General features: G+C 37.3%; 1 protein-coding gene across 1 annotated transcript in view; it reads right to left on the bottom strand.

Annotated features, from left to right (window-relative positions):
* The window catches only part of PREX2 (phosphatidylinositol-3,4,5-trisphosphate dependent Rac exchange factor 2), a gene marked incomplete at both ends in the record, with an annotated part of 282,561 nt that overhangs the window by 84,888 nt on the left and 181,472 nt on the right, over positions 1–16,201 (bottom strand). The window contains 6 exons of the mRNA XM_079722715.1: positions 1,960–2,177; positions 6,027–6,068; positions 11,963–12,091; positions 12,722–12,812; positions 13,518–13,600; positions 14,385–14,479. Of these exons, the coding sequence (XP_079578841.1) occupies positions 1,960–2,177; positions 6,027–6,068; positions 11,963–12,091; positions 12,722–12,812; positions 13,518–13,600; positions 14,385–14,479 (658 nt within the window). The remainder of the gene's footprint in view (positions 1–1,959; positions 2,178–6,026; positions 6,069–11,962; positions 12,092–12,721; positions 12,813–13,517; positions 13,601–14,384; positions 14,480–16,201) is intronic.

The raw sequence follows: 16,201 nt of genomic DNA, 5'->3' as shown, positions 1-16,201 counted from the left end.
ATAATAATGTAATCAAATAATACGTGGTCTTTTGTAACTGATTTCCCTTAACATGTTTCCAAGGTTCATCCATGTTGTAGCATGTATCAGTACCTCACTCCTCTTTACTGCTGAATAATATTTCATTGTATGGATATACCCCAACTTGTTTATCCACTCATCAGACAGCTCATGGACATTTGGGTTGTTTCCACTTTTTAAGTATTATGAATAATCTTGCCAGGAACATTTGTGTACAAGTTTTGCTAGAATATAAGTTTTCTTTTCTCTTGGATATTACCTAGGAGTAGAATTTCTGGGTCATATAGAAATTCCTCATTTAACATTTTGAGGAACTGCCGTAATGTTTTCCAAAATGGCTGCACTATTTTCCATTCCCCGCAGCAGTGTCTGAGGGTTACAATTTCTCCACATCCTCACCAACACTTGTGCCTGTCTTTTGGATTGTAGCCATCCACATCACTGTGACATAGTATCTCACTGTAGTTTTGAGTTGCACGTCCCCAATGGCTAATGATGTTAATCGACTTTTCATGTGCTTTTGGCCATGTTATATCTTCTTTGGAGAAATGGCCATTCAAATCCTTTGCCTGCTTTTTAATCGAGATGTCTTTTTATTCTTTAGTTTTAAGGATTCTTTATATAGTCTGGATATGTCACTTGCCAGATGTATGAATTACAAATACTTTCCCCAATTCCTTGAGATTTCAAATAAATGTACCAGCACTTGACTAGACAATGGCAGTTTTTAAGTAAGAAAAGAACAGAAATGAAGCCTCATTCATTAATTAATTTGTTCAACAAACACTTAAAGCCTACCATGCAGTAGGAAGAGGGCATCTTATCTTACGTAATTTTTATTTGATAGGCAATGATTAATTAGTATTTATTTTGTTTTTAAACACTTTGCAAGTGATTTATTTCAAAGTTTTCATTAATTAAATCTTTCTTATTTGGTTATATTAGCAACCAAATAAAAAACTGATCACCCACATGGAGTGTATAGAGTCTTTCCAAAAGAATCTAATCCTGTTTCTCTGAATTTCACTCAGCTGAATGGACTTCCTTACCTTACCATTCCAGAACTTTTTATGACCGTGCAGTACAGCAATTACCCCCCGTCCTCAATACCACTGAAGAAAAACATTATTTTGATGTATAAACTCATATACATTCGTTTAAAAACTCAACCATGTTACTTGGTAGCTACATTTTCTATGTGTACTTTAACAGATAAAATAGCGTCTCATGTTTCAAATCAAAATTATATTTAACACGCACCTTAAGTTTAAATAAACTGAACATATTTGCCTTTATACATCATGACAACTATCAGAACCACAGGAAGTATATGTGAAAAAACTCTAAGTTCACCACAGTTTTATCAAACATTTCGAGATGCTTTCTTCATCTCCGCTGTGGACAACTGATGCATAAACACGGCATATTTTACAGTAATTAAGGCAATGTTCTTAGATTTAACAGGAAAAACATGCACACAAAGGAAGGAAATAAAATCATTTAACACATGCAAATTTTAACCAGATTGTCAGACAGTATGGCATGCAAGTTGTCAGAGCTCTTCTAAGAGCATGTTCCAGAACATCAACCTCAGGGGGAGCTCAGGTCTCACGGCAGACTCTTCCTTCTGGACTGCAAATAAGCAACCGCAGCAGACAGACACTCTTTCCTCTGCTGACCTTTCTCGGCCGGTGCTTAGGGATATAGGAATTAGTAACAGATGGAGGCTTTCTCAGCTTTTAGCAGCCACTGAGAATAAAAATCAGGAAAGATATTTCCACATACTTATTAAAGCTATATATGCCCATGGAAAAACATATCCTTTTAAAGGAGCTGGATGACTGTGGATACAATAACGAATAACCATGTTTTATTGGGAATAGGTCCCAATGTACGTTCCAGTTGACACAGCCAGTGGGAGGCACTGTGGTTCCTTACCAAGTTTGGTGACAGAAGTGACTGAAAGTGAAAAAGAACTCCTGCATTCGCTATCTGGTCCAGCCACCTTCTGCTGGCTTCCCAAGTTTCCATCTCGTTTTCCTTGCTGTTGTCAAACATCTGGTTTAAGGCGGCCATGAGCTGCTCGGAGAAGGCACAGACTGTGGCCACGAGACTCTGGCAGAAAACCATGTCTCTTCGGAGCTGTGTCTCACTGTCTGTGATCCAGGAGAACATAAAGGCAGTTTTGGAAAATGTCATACTTGAATAAGACCAATGCATTCAGCATTTGCATTCACTGTTATTTCATCCTTCCCCTAAACTCACTCCATGGGAAAAATGTGAATTTGAGCTCTATTCACGAGCACATACGTTTGAGCAAGTATGCCTTTTAGAAAACACTGAACACCCAAAAATGTTAGAAACATTAAGCTCATTTTTCTTAATTGATACTGTAACTTTATTTTGCGATCACTAAATTGTTTTATAAAACCCAATAAAATAAGGCTTTATTTTATTTACTTTATTTTTCATGATGGAACACAATTTGTACTGGTACATGACACTTTCCTAAAGAAAACTCAAAGTCCAGTTTTTCAGTTTGCGCTGGTAAATGAAATAAAATATTATTAGTACTAAATTTTAAAAAACTACCTGCTAGACCTATTCAAATATTAATGTGAAACACACATGGGGAAGAGTATCATGTCCAATTGCTTGTAATAATATGCAAATCTGTATCTCCTGAAGTCACCTATTCAACTTCATATGGTATAAACAGGTCCAGTTCATAAATTCCTATATTTTTTTGAAATAGGTAAAATATTTGCAGTTCTAGCATAAATTGATTTTTACTAGCATTCTTATTCTGCGATTAACTGGACTTTTGATTGACCCACTTTGAAGGTAAGTTTACCCTGTGAATTGCCAGTCCTGGACCTCAGGTTTTTCAAATGGGAAGCAGCTGTGCCCCTGAGAACCTGATCCCAAAAGGTTCACTTCTCTGGGGCGTTGGATATAACACAAACTACATAAACAACCTGAACACCAAGCCATACATTCTGTACATTGAGAAATCTCTTGTACTAGAGGAACAACACAGGTAAATATCATCATACTCCCAAAAGTGTACTGAATATTTAGAGGGCTCAGAATCTTCTGAAATGAAGAAGCATTGTCAATAATTAGTGTATAACGTAGATAAACATGCTGCCTTTACTCAGCAATGAGTTCTTGCTTTATTGATAGAAAGGCATAGTTTTTAAGTTGTTTACCAAGAACATGGAACACCTGTTTTTAATGACTGTCAAAGCATGTGTACACATAAGTGCTGCTTGTTACTTAGTTTCACTGTTAGTAAAAGCTACTCTTGAAAATTTTGTTAGAAACAGGATAATATATTAAAAATATTTAATTATATAATAAAATATTCATTGACTAGGTTGAACTATATGAACTTGCTGTTTTAGTAGGTCAACATGATTGAATATGGCAATTCCATATAGTTCAATCTATTAATTTAACTAACAACATGTGTTAGACATTTAAGTAGTTATATACTATGTGCCTGTTCTAATAGATAGAAAAGAACGTTTTACAGGTCACTATAAAGAACTTTGTTCAATTTTCAACTAAGAAAAAAGCAAAACACTTATTCCGTTGTGCATAATTTGTAACTGGGTATAGACATTCAACAAATATTTACTGAATGAAGATAATGAACCAGTAGAGCAACTAACAAACAAATGAATTAACTGAAATGAAAATGTATGAGCTCATTCTCTGGCTTCTTGAAATGACTGGATTTAGTTTGACTTAAAAGGGTGATTCTTGGTCCATGGACCCTCTGGCTGCGGGCCACCCTCCTCCCCTCACCACCCAGCAAACTTGAAATCATTCTTCAAGAGTCAACTCATTGAACTACTACAATATTATCTCCCTTTGGGGAATGTCCTCTCTCCTTCAGGAAGTCTGTGCATTTCTTTCTGCCCCTGCAGGTCTGGGGGTGTCTCCCCCTACTGAAGGGCTAATGACCTAGCATTGTGAGAGTTTGCTCACATGCTTGTCTTCCCCCAGGGACCGTCAGCACATCAACGCCAGGGGAAGTGGCATATCATGTGATTTATGCTCAGGGACTTGAGAGGCAGATAATCTGCTTTCAACTTCCCATTCTGCCAATTTCAATCTACACAATTCTAGGTATCAGATCCCTATTTGTAAAACAGGGGTTATTCCTACTTCTTAGCCCTGTGATGAAGATAAATGAGATAAAAACATTTAAAGCACTTAGCATGGTGAAAACAGACAGTGATATTATCATGATTCTTCCTTTCCCTAGCATCTAGCATGGTGCCTGGCACATGGGTGCTCAGTTTTATTGCTAAATAGAGAAGGAACATCATGATAAAGAAAGAAACCCAATAAGCAAACTTTCAGCAAAAACATATAGGTCTTTTCCTTTTAATCATGCAGCTGTTCGAAAGTCACCAGTGTCCATCCTTTACCAAAGCTATTCTCATTCCTCATTTTTATCAATAAGAACTACAGCAAGAATCGCAACAGCTGCTCCCAGCTTCTAGTAAAAGAAGAAAAGCGAGTTCTGCTTTTTTTGACAGCTTGTTTATTTTCGCCAAGTAAAAATTCCCTTGTAGTGGGAATACACTCAAAACAAATGGCTTTTTACCTATCAAAGGCTTCCATTCCATTTCAGTATTTAAGCACCTACTTAAATTCATCTTCTACAGACATGTTTAAAAACATTAACACTTAATTTAGTCTCAACTGTTTAAAAAACTCAAATTCCACTGTAAGCTTGCTGATCTGAAAAGAATGAGATGGTTTCTAGACATGCAAGTAATCTGTCATTATTCTGAGATTGTAGGGGAAAGAAAGCAAAATAAACAAAGAAACAAAAAGAAGAGATCAGAGAGACAGAAAGACAGGACTAAAAGACAATTAAGAATAATGTTTAGCAGACCCAGTCCACCCTTTTCAAGTGAAAAGCATAATTTTATAGCCAACAATATGGAGTAATTTGGCTACGTTTGGTATCATTCAAATGTAACAAAGAAAAAAGGAGTAAATCAAGTAGGAAAAAGGAGAATTATGATAGGAATAGAAAAATGAAATTGAAATCAAAATAAGAACAGCCATCTGAATATTAATAAATAAAGCAATGCATTCCAGGACCATTTCTGGAATTGGCAGAACTAAGTTTGAATTTCAAAACTGCACCTACTAGTTATTTATTCACCCAGTAAGGCATCTCTATGCCCGATCTTCTAGATGTCCCAAAATATGTGTTGATTGACTACCATGTGCTAGTTATTATTCATCTGCTTGAATGGAGATTTCTTCACCTTTAAAACTGTGGAAACAATAATAATATTCTCACAGAGCAGTTGTGAGAACTCAATGAAATCCATAAAAATGAGGTCCATCGACTACGCTGTCATTATTAAAGCTCAAAAAATGTAAGATACTTTTGATATTATTACTCAGTCAAAAAGCAAAGCAAAAACCAATCATCGAAAAAAAAAAAGGCCCTCTTGGTTAAGTTGGCTCATTCATTCGTTTATAATTTAAATTTTCCAAGTGTGACAGACTGTAAAAGTGCTCACAAATTCTTCCCCTCTCTGTGTCCATGCCCTTGCAAAACGATTTCAGATTGAGAGTCCTCCTATCAAAAGCACAGTCTGTTTCTCCTTAAATCTGAACCCACCTACATCCTTGTTATAACAAAAGTTAGACACAGTTTCACAAAAAAGCCTATTTGTACAATTAACTTTACCAAAACCTCCTCCCTTTCTCCTTTTAAATTATATTTTGTAGAAATATACATTTATATGTTTTCATGTTTTTAACCTTTAATTGAAGATGAGCATGTTTTATGTTTTTATCAAAATACTATCTAAGTATTTTTTTAATCTCTGTAAGCCTTTAGAAAAGGTAGAGATCATATTTCCATCTATTTTGTAAACAGTTGAAGACACTGCCTTCATATCATAAGACATCTAAGGTCATGGGCTATAATAATCTCAAGTAGTAAAAATAATGTAAAATATTACCTGAATATTCAAGAAGAGCCAGGAGTATCCTACACTTTACCTCTGCAGAGAAAGAAAACATACCAGTCAGTTGTTCAGTCTTTTTCTGCAACTAACATCACCTTTTAACTGTGTAGTAAAAATTAGCACAACCTTATTATATACATTAGATAATAATAATCCCATTCACTTGACATGCTATTTTTGCCTATCTACCTATATAAATTCTACCCATTGCTCAAGACTCTAAAATCTCTTCCAGATCTGAATTACATGAGCCTATGAAACACCATTCAAATCCTGCTACCGTTGTAGGTCATCATTAGCTGTTGTAGCTTGCATGGTGTTCTCTGAACACCTACAGCTATTATGGTCTTGATCAATAAACTGTCAAACAGTATTTTTAAAATCTAAACTTTTAAAAATTATATATAGAATATATAAAGAATATATGTAATATATAAATATATGTTAATAAATATGTGTACATGATATTGTGAATTATCTGTGTATTAATATTAGAAATATATGTATATATTGTGGCTTTCCCATCTGTAGGTCAAGATACTGCCCTCAAAGAAAAATACTAAGTATTTCCAAATACTCTTCTCACCCCATCCCCACACAGGGCCAATCACAGATGTCTGATAAATGATGTGTATTAACATCATACTGATTGCTATGTGCCCAATGAGCTCTGTGTCCATTTGCTTCCAATTGGTAAATAGTTTACTTGCAATAGGAAAATATTAAAACATAAAGAGTTCCTTTATGTAACCAAGATTATGGGAAATAAAAAAGGCTAGGTTGTACCCTATTCTAAATAGGTTCACAGCAGAATCAGAGCAACAAAAGTAACAGATAAGAAATGCAGGAAATGCCTGAAAGGGCATTACGTTTTACAAGTGAGACACAAGAACAAATGGATTTCAGAGGCAGAAAAGTACACTGGACTGAGTCAGGAGACCCACCTGTTATACACTAGCTTTGTCATCTTTAGTACATTGTTAATCTACTTTTGAGTCTCAATTTGCTCATTCATAAGTGATAATAACATCTATCTTATCTATTTTATAGGACTGTGTATAAAAATAAATGGGAATATATATTAAAAGCCCTGGAAAATTATTTAAAGTGCTGTGTACCCGTGAAGCACTATTATTACTGTAACCTGGATATGGCTAAAATTGGTATAGCATTTTTTTTAAGAGAGTCTCAAAATTTTTTAAATTTTCAAAGTTCATTGTCAGGAGACTAAGTACTTATCCTAAGAGTGGGAAATAGCGCTAGCAAGGGAATAGAGTAGAGAATAAATGCCAAACGTTCAACAATCTAGCACAGAAAAAATTTTATTATATCATTAAGAGATTGAGATTGGGATACAATTGGAAAGCCCTATTGAAAAATGGCTTTCAGCACCAGATTGATGAGTTTAGATTTATCTAACAGAAAATAACTCTAAGGCTCTGAGGCAGGGTACTGAACATGATATTTTAGGAGAATGAATCTGGTGATGGTATATATGAACCAGAAAAGATAGAGACAAGGGATTAGCCAGAAAACTATTTTAGTAACTGAGATATGAAGAAAAAGGGAAAAACTGAACAGACTTTTGAATTAAATAGAAGAAGAAGAAGAAGAAGGAGGAGGAAGAGGAGGAGGAAGAGGGGGAGGGGGAGGAGGAGGAGGAAGAGAAGGAGGAGGAGGAGAAGGAGGAGGAGGAGAAGGAAGAGGAGGAGGAGGAGGAGGAGGAGGAGGGGGAGGAGGGGAGAGGGAAGAGGAGGAGGGGGAGGAGGGGGAGGAGGAGGAGGGGGAGGAGGAGGAGAAGGAGGAGAAGAAGAAGAAGAAGAAGCTCTTTAGGATATTAGGAAAAAGGCAGAGAAAAAAATGAAAAAAAGTAGGTTGCTAGAAAAATAGGAGCTTTTAAAAGGAGTGTAATTTTTGTAGGCAACAAAGAGTTGAAATGTCACTAACAGATATTTGAATTTAAGGTGATGGTGGATCCAGTTTAGATATGTATTCTTCCCCACACCACCAAGCAACTCTTCAACCCCAGTTGGGTGTCCTACGATTCAATTCAGTTCTGACACTATCTACCTGTAGATCCCACAGGATAAGGGCTCAGCCCCACAGGACTGTCTCCCCACCCACTCACCCTCCTTCAGACACCAATCACAAGTCCAGGTTGTCATCTGTGCTTCTGACCAACTGGCTGTACACAGGAGGTTCCAATGATTCCCCTCCTTGGGTTCGATTAATTTGCTAGAACAGCTCACAGAACTCAGAGAAACATTTTACTTACTAGATTACCAGTTTATTATAAAAGGATATAACTCAGGAACAGCCAGATGGAAGAGGGCAAGGCACAGGGCAAGGCACGGGGAAAAGGCACCGAGCTTCAGGCACCAACACAAGTTCACCAGCCTAGAAACTCTCCAGTCCTCTCCTTTTGGGTTTTTATGGTGGCTTCATAACATAAGCAAGGTCGATTAAATAATTGGCCATTAGCAGCTGAACTCAATCTCCAGCCTCTCTCCCTTCCCTGGAGGTCAGGGGTGGGACTTAAAATTCCAACCTTCTACTCACAAGGTTGGTTCCCCAGGCAACCAGCCACCATCCATAGGTGATTTCCAAAAGTCACCTCATTAACATAAGAAAAGACAGCTTTATCCTCTCATCACAGGAAATCCCAAGGGTTTTTTGATCTCTGTGCCAGAAAAGGGGATGAAGACCAAATACATATTTTTTATTATAAATCACAATACCACAGTGGGCTAACCACGTAAAAATATCTTCAGTTAGCTGACACTGTGATTCCGTAACTCAGCTGAGGAATTAAGGAGGAGATTATCTTAGTGATACCACACAATGACTCTGTCCCCCATCTAGTCCACTATTTCTTCCGCTCTCCTCTGCCCTCAGTTTACAGGCTTTGAGTGAATGGCATGCAGTGAGATAACTTATGAACGGCACTGGAACAGTCCCTCCTACATAAAGACCATACACTTATTATACTTTGATATCATATTTGGTATATACTTGCTAGGATATTTTGAAATCAGAGACGAAAGAACGATGGGGTTCGGAACATGCTACCCCCAAATACGGCACTTTGGCATATTGAATTATTTTAAGCTGAAGGAATCTGAGAAACAGTGAGGGCAGGAAGGAATCTCTGACCACCTCCCTTTTCCCGGGAAGCAGGTCATAAGCTGCTCAGGAGAGCGATACCCAAAGGAAAGGAGCATCCTTATCTCCAAAGAGGGAGGGATGCCAAGAGGAACAGGCCTTGCTGAACCCCCCCAGGTTACTACGCTTAGCTCATACCCTTTTGTCCTGTAACATTTTTCCAGGACTTTCTACTCTTCTTCAAACCTAGTATGAAGACACACAGGTTCAACCTTTTCTTCTGGTCTTCATTTCCTTATGAAGGCTCCCGTGTTCATGTGAAAATTACAATAAATAAATTTATGTGCTTTTCCTCTTGTTAATTTGTTTTCTGTCAGACTAATTTACTGGGAGAGTTAAAGAAAAAGAGGATATTTTTTCCTCCCCTACGGCAACATCAGAATGGGGTCATCCCAGCTCTACATATACACCCTGACATTCCGGCAAGGTAACATTATGTTAAACTTCCAGCCCAGACCTAACCTTCCATAAAATCAATCCTTCCATAAAGACAATTTGGGAAATAGAATGAAAACCACTTTAACTTGAACAGGATGAATTCATGCTGAACGGGTGAGGTTACTTCCGAGTCTGTCCACAGAACAAGCAGCTGATTACAAGGATCCCAGAGCTGTTGCTTCCACCCCATAGAACAGGACCAGACACCACACAGATCACCAGGAAATGGTAGCTTGTCCTCTCCCTTGATGGACCACTGAGCTGAACTACTGATTAATTGTTTTTAAAGACTCACTTAACACGGTGACAATCACAGCTCTTACCCAAAGAGTAACTGCATCTCTCTTGAGACTTGCAGCCAGGGATGCAACTTAAATTCTGCCAAGAGCCCTCCCTCTGTTGACTCTATTGACTCAGCACAGCCAACCATGGTCAATCAGCTGCTGGGCTCCCATGACCAAGAGTGGCACTAATATTCACACCATCTATCAATCAATCAATATCTGTAGATAGTTGTCATCACTATGGCCGCTTATTGTGAAAAGAAGTACTGAGTATATAAGGAAGGACTTGAGATGAAAATGTAAAATTCTTAAAAAAAACCTTTTTAAAAAATAAGTTTTTTTTGCCCTGCATTTGAAGTTATTTTCTTAAAGATAAAGCTCTTCAAAAAACAAAACAAAAGTTTTAAGGGTTTCTTTGTTCTCGATTGATATTGCATTTATTCTAAAAACAGATATAATGTAAAAAGAAAAAGTCAGAGATGATGAGAATAACTGCATTTAGATTCACAAATTGTAACTTTTAGGAGTGTTATGACACTGGCATCCACTCAGCGAAAACATACCTTTTACTCAGTAAAGTATATGCTTAAATTCCTTAAAGCTCACAGCCTTTAAAAATATGTTTGTCATTTTTGCTGTTCATTATTTTTGGGGGTTTTAAATTCAGACTTCTGATTGAACGTGATGTTACAATGTGTCACAAATAATCATTGTATTTAGCTATAAAATAAAGATACAGTCAAGAAATCCAGTTGTCAAGAATAAAAGATTTCATTATACAATAGAATTTTGATTTATTTGGAGTTTTCCATTTCTGTACAAATTTCTCTATTGATCTCTAAACAATATCTAAGCTGTTATACTTGAGTATATTTCTAGGCAGAAGACTGGTAATCACAGAACATTTACACCATCCCTGTCATTTAGTAAGTGAAGACACTGAGGCACGAAGGAGTGACATCACAGGCTCAGACCCTACAGGGTGTAAGAGCTGTCTTCCATCAGCAAAGTATGCAATTCTAATTTACCCTAAAAAAATGGTAGTGATGGGTTAAAAAAAAGTGGGTTATGATGTAATTCTGCTGAATACTATTTACCACATCTCAATGACATACAAATGATGGGGAAATACAGCCATAATATTTATTGTACAGGTTTCTCAACCTTAGCCCTATGGACATTTAGGACCAAATAATCCTCTGTTGTGAGGGACTGTCTGGTACCTTGTAGAATGTTTAGCAGCATCCCTGGTCTCCACCCACTAGATGCTAGTAGTAGCATGCCCACGATTGTGACAATGGAAAAATGTCTCTAGACACTGCCAACCACTGGTCTAATACTGGGAAGAAAACCACTGATTTAGACATTACCAAAAAATTAAACAAATTTCTCATTTCATCTTTTTCACCACAATCACTTTAGAAACTCTCAGAATTTTCTACTTAATAACTCTGACCCTAAACAACATGCAACCAGGCTCACTGGAGTTGTCCTGAAGTCTTTTATATCTCCAGTCAGAGGCTGTATCAGTTATGGGATGTTGAGTAAACAATCTCATGCTAGTTAATAACAATCAACTTAGACAAACGCTTCTGAAAGAAGAGAAACTTAAAAACTAATGATGCAACCTATGTCATTATTTTGATTCTCACAGACTCACAATTGATTTTGTAGATTTTCCATGAAGTCTAGCTTCATAACGTTTTGTGAACCCTTTAGGAATGTTTCTGATCCTGTTTCATGTTATAAAATATGAAAATCCCTCCACGTTCCACTTGTCTTCCTAAGAATGAGCCCTTACTTTATTGCCTGAGAAGATTTTCTGTGACACAGTCCACATCATTTCGATCCTTGGAACACAAGGTTCTGTCATCTTATTCCTTCTTTCCCTCCTCCGCCTTCACTCACCCTTTTCAGTCCTTCTGTTTTCCTCCTAACATGAAAAACTTCAAAAAGTAATCAAGGCATGACTAAACTTTGGGGTTGAATGGGTTTTTAAATGAGTATTGCTAATGTCATGGTATGTTCTTTGCTTTTCATCCTGACCTTCAACAAATTTTCGGATGTTCTGAGCAAGATTCCGGACGCTGCTGGGAAGATTCCAAGGATCCTGCTTGATGTGAAGCCTTAACCTTTTTGGACAACTCAGCTTTGGTTCCATTTCCTGCTGAAACTCTAAATAAACACAGAAAAGCCCTCTTAAGTCTCAACCACGTACCAGTTCACAAGCCCATAAACTACAGAATCCTCTTCCTTTCATTCCTGTGGTCCTAGGCTATTATCACGGTAGCAATTTCTTTAGCTCTATCACAGGAGAAAATTTGTTAAATCTAAAACGAAGTCGAATCTTATTATTCTCTTTTTACAACTGTTTAAACAAAGGAGCAAATTTAGATAAAAACTCTATTTCAACATCCTAAACTGGACGTCAGGAAGTGCCAGCTCTAGATCTTGTTCTGTTTGCCAACTGCCATTCCCCAAACCCCTCCCCCATCACTGGGCTACCTACCGCCAAGTAGGCATGAAGTCTAGTTTCAGCAAAAGCAACTCAACACTTATATTTCTTCAATTAACTCATTTGGTTTGGCCCCTACAGGCACTAAACGTTTTAAATTTTCAAAGAACTCTAAAAGGTCTTGTTTTTTTATACATACATATTCAACAATTATCCACATAGAAGTAGTATTAAGTGAATTATGAAATGAGCACCCAAAACTTTTTTTCTCATGCTATGCTTTTGCTTCACTATACTGTCTCCCACTTTTGCTTCCAAATTGCCTCTAACAGTTACTTTGTAAACCTTACCTTGTAAGCCTCGACCTGGTGTCAGGTACTTGGTTTGCTCAAAGGCCCTCACAACAGCTTGGCCTTTCAGGAGATTGGTAATGGAATCCACCTATCATAACAGCAGAGATTTCTGGGAGTTACATAACTTCTCGGTATTTCCAAGAGTCAATCTTGTAAAATACTTTTTTCCTCAAAGCAACAATTACTTTTGAAATCCCATGCTGCTTGCAAAATCTATCTTTAAATAAAATATTAGGATAAACTCACCTGATAACATTTACAATGATATCTCTTACTATCCTACCATGTATTAATACAAAATATAAATTTTCTTTATAAAAGAAGAGTTCTAGAATTATTTTTAAAAAACATCTAAAAGTTATAATCCTTTTCAAAGTGGTAAAAGCTTCTACACTATGAATTTTGGTTGTGGATGTAAATTTTTTTTTAAATGCAAAATACCAACATGAGCACAAGACAACCCTGTGCTTCCTGAGATTAGGAATGAAGTTGAACAAGAAATGTTATGGAGGAATCTGAAAACCCACAAAGAAACAAATAATGAACAGAATAACTCCTGTTTGTAGAACACTTTATAATTTTCTAAGGACTGTGAAATACTTGACATTCATAACAATCCTTTGGGTTAGCTGGCTGAAGGAATCTCTTTTCCATTGTAAGCTATAGAAATTAAGGTACAGGGGATGTAGGAACAGATTCCATTCTAACTCCAAAGTCCTTTCTCTATGTCTGAAAAACGAATTTCTGACAGTTTAGTCTGTGGAAAAAATACCCACAACTGTCCCAACTGTACCTGGCTGAAAAGATGCTCAAGGCAACTGTGTATCTTGTCCTGTTTATCACGAGAAATGCGAACATTTAGGGGAAGCTCATCACCTAGATATTAAAAATAAATCATTCATCTTATGTTTAACATTCCAAGGCATTTTAACGTCAATAAAGTAAAAAACAATGAAACACTAGCTCTTATTCCATACATTAGTTCTCATGTTCAGAAAAAGAATTCCAAAAGCTTTAATAACTATTAGGATGTCAGATTATTGCTCCTTCAAAACTAAGACGAAAGCAGAGGGTCTCACAGAAAGAATCCTGTGGTACCCACATTAATGATTCTTTCAAATGGTGCATTTTTCTATTGGTCAAATAGTTGGAATAAACTGCGTATCTCAAAATTAAGATTTTTCCTAACTCGATGCAAAGTCTTTTTCTTAACACACACAAAATAAAACATTTATAAGGTATTTATATCAAGCAGTATTTTCCTCATCACTCCCTGCCCATAAGGCTAGCTCGGGTGCATCTGCCGCCTTCAAATCCTGCTTCAAAGCCCATCCCATCTCCTCACACAATCAGCAATGCCTGATATCCTAGAAAACTTGTTTCTTGTGTACCTATCATACAGGTACCACGTAGTAACACAGAAATATCATAAAACATCATTTATTAACATAAAAATTAGTTTCTTTCTTCCATCTCTTTAAAAATTCACTCTGTTTATAATGGGATTGGGAAACTGACGTTCTCAAGCATGTAAAACTGAAAGGCAATGTGTGTGGCCACCGAGAATGGCCGATGAAAGGTAAAAATGAGTATGGATCAGGCAAATTAATCCCTTAGGTTCGGCATCATCAAAGAGTCTGCGTGCCTTCACCAAACGCACCTGAGTCCATTTCATCGCTGTGAAAATACGAGCTGCACTGGCTGCTGCAGATGCTGGTGAAGGAGGTGACGGAATTCCTATTGCTGTTGCAGTCACTGCGAAGAATGAGGTACGTGTCACTTTAGCGGTGCATCTGGCAACGTTTCCCTGCCACTTCTTACTGGATAAACTTATTATGTCACGGTTATATGTGTTAATATGCTTTATAGAAATTTATGAGAAAGATAAATTTGTTCAACTCACATTTTATCTTACTTTAAAAGAAAGTATTTTCAATTCGATCATATTTCAAATTTTCTTGTCATATAATCTAATCATAATTGAATTTTAAAACGCATAGCTATTTACAGGAGTCAAACCAAACTTAAAATTCGTTATAATCCATTTGATGGTATATGCCTGTAGTTGATTTGCTAAGAGTGACAAAATCCTGTTTCAAGAGCTCTGCCTTTCAACCCTTTCTAGTAACTTAAAGGATAACTCATTAATTGCACTCTGAGCTCCCACCCCTCCCCTGCCCCGGGAAGATGGCATCTTGTCTCCACCCCGGAGCCCAGCACAGGACACCACACCTGCTAGGTGCTGGATAATGATGAACATTAAGGGAAAGCAAGTTAGAAATGTCTGTGTGTGAATATGGACACATGACAGATTTCAGAAGTAGTGCAGGAGACCTAAATATTTTTTTCTCTCAGAATAAGTAAAAGGGACTTATTTAACTTTAAATGTACATTTAAAATTTCTATTTTACCCTAGAGAGAACCTGAGAGTAATGTTAATTATCTGATAACTAGAATTTGAGGGAAGAAAGTATTTTTAGATCTGTAATTTCCCACTGGAGAGAAACCACAGGTTCTTATTAAAGAGCATACTGGTCTCCTTAGAAGCTAAAAGTAAGTGAAATGGTAAAAGTGGTTAATGTGTTTTATATATCATTAAATTTCTAGGAATAATTAACTCACGTATTCATTAAAATCCTTTTCACATAGAAATTGGAATAGTAGAGTGGTTAATAAACTGAGAGCCAGGCCACCTGATTTCCTAGGTAAATTATGTAACTCCTGCAGGCCTCAGCTTCCTTAGATGTAAAATGCAGCTAATATCAGAACCTGCCACAGAGGGTTGTGGGAGGAATTCCATGAAATCATCCTGCTTCCCCCTGCGTCTGGTAAGAATGCTTTTAATGTTAGCTATTAGTCTGTGCTAAACATCTCTGATGAAACAACTTCGATTTAAAGATTACTAAATATCTTTTCATTGTAAAACACTGTATAATAAATAAGAGTAAGAGAGGTTTTGTCTTCAGTTAATGTAAATAAAACGGGAGGTTCTGAAGCTGCACGCTCAGCATACGTGGCAGGTTGCCACAGGTCTCAGTGAGGTTCCAGGTGACACAAGGATTCAAAGGAGAAAAAGCACTTTCAATTAAGGAAGTTCACTGGAAGAGCCATCATTTGAGAGTCTGGTAAGATGACTCGAGGGGGCTTCCCTGGTGGCGCAGTGGTTGAGAGTCCGCCTGCCAATGCAGGGGACACGGGTTCGTGCCCCGGTCCGGGAAGATCCCACATGCTGCAGAGCGGCTGGGCCTGTGAGCCATGGCTGCTGAGCCTGCGCGTCCAGAGCCTGTGCTCCGAAACGGGAGAGGCCACAGCAGTGAGAGGCCCGCGTACCACAAAAAAAAAAGAAAAAAAAAAAGAAGATGACTCGACAGAGTTTGGAGGGAAGGTGTTATGGGTTGAATTGTATCTCTCCCTCTCCTGCCCCTAAATTCATATGGTGAAGTCCAAACTCAGTATTCCAAACTGTGATCTCATTTG

This window comes from Hyperoodon ampullatus, assembly GCF_949752795.1.
Source record: "Hyperoodon ampullatus genome assembly, chromosome: 17".
Lineage (NCBI taxonomy): Eukaryota > Metazoa > Chordata > Mammalia > Artiodactyla > Ziphiidae > Hyperoodon > Hyperoodon ampullatus.
The sequence above is the reverse complement of the archived record's forward strand: the minus strand, read 5'-3'. Positions and strand labels throughout refer to the sequence as shown.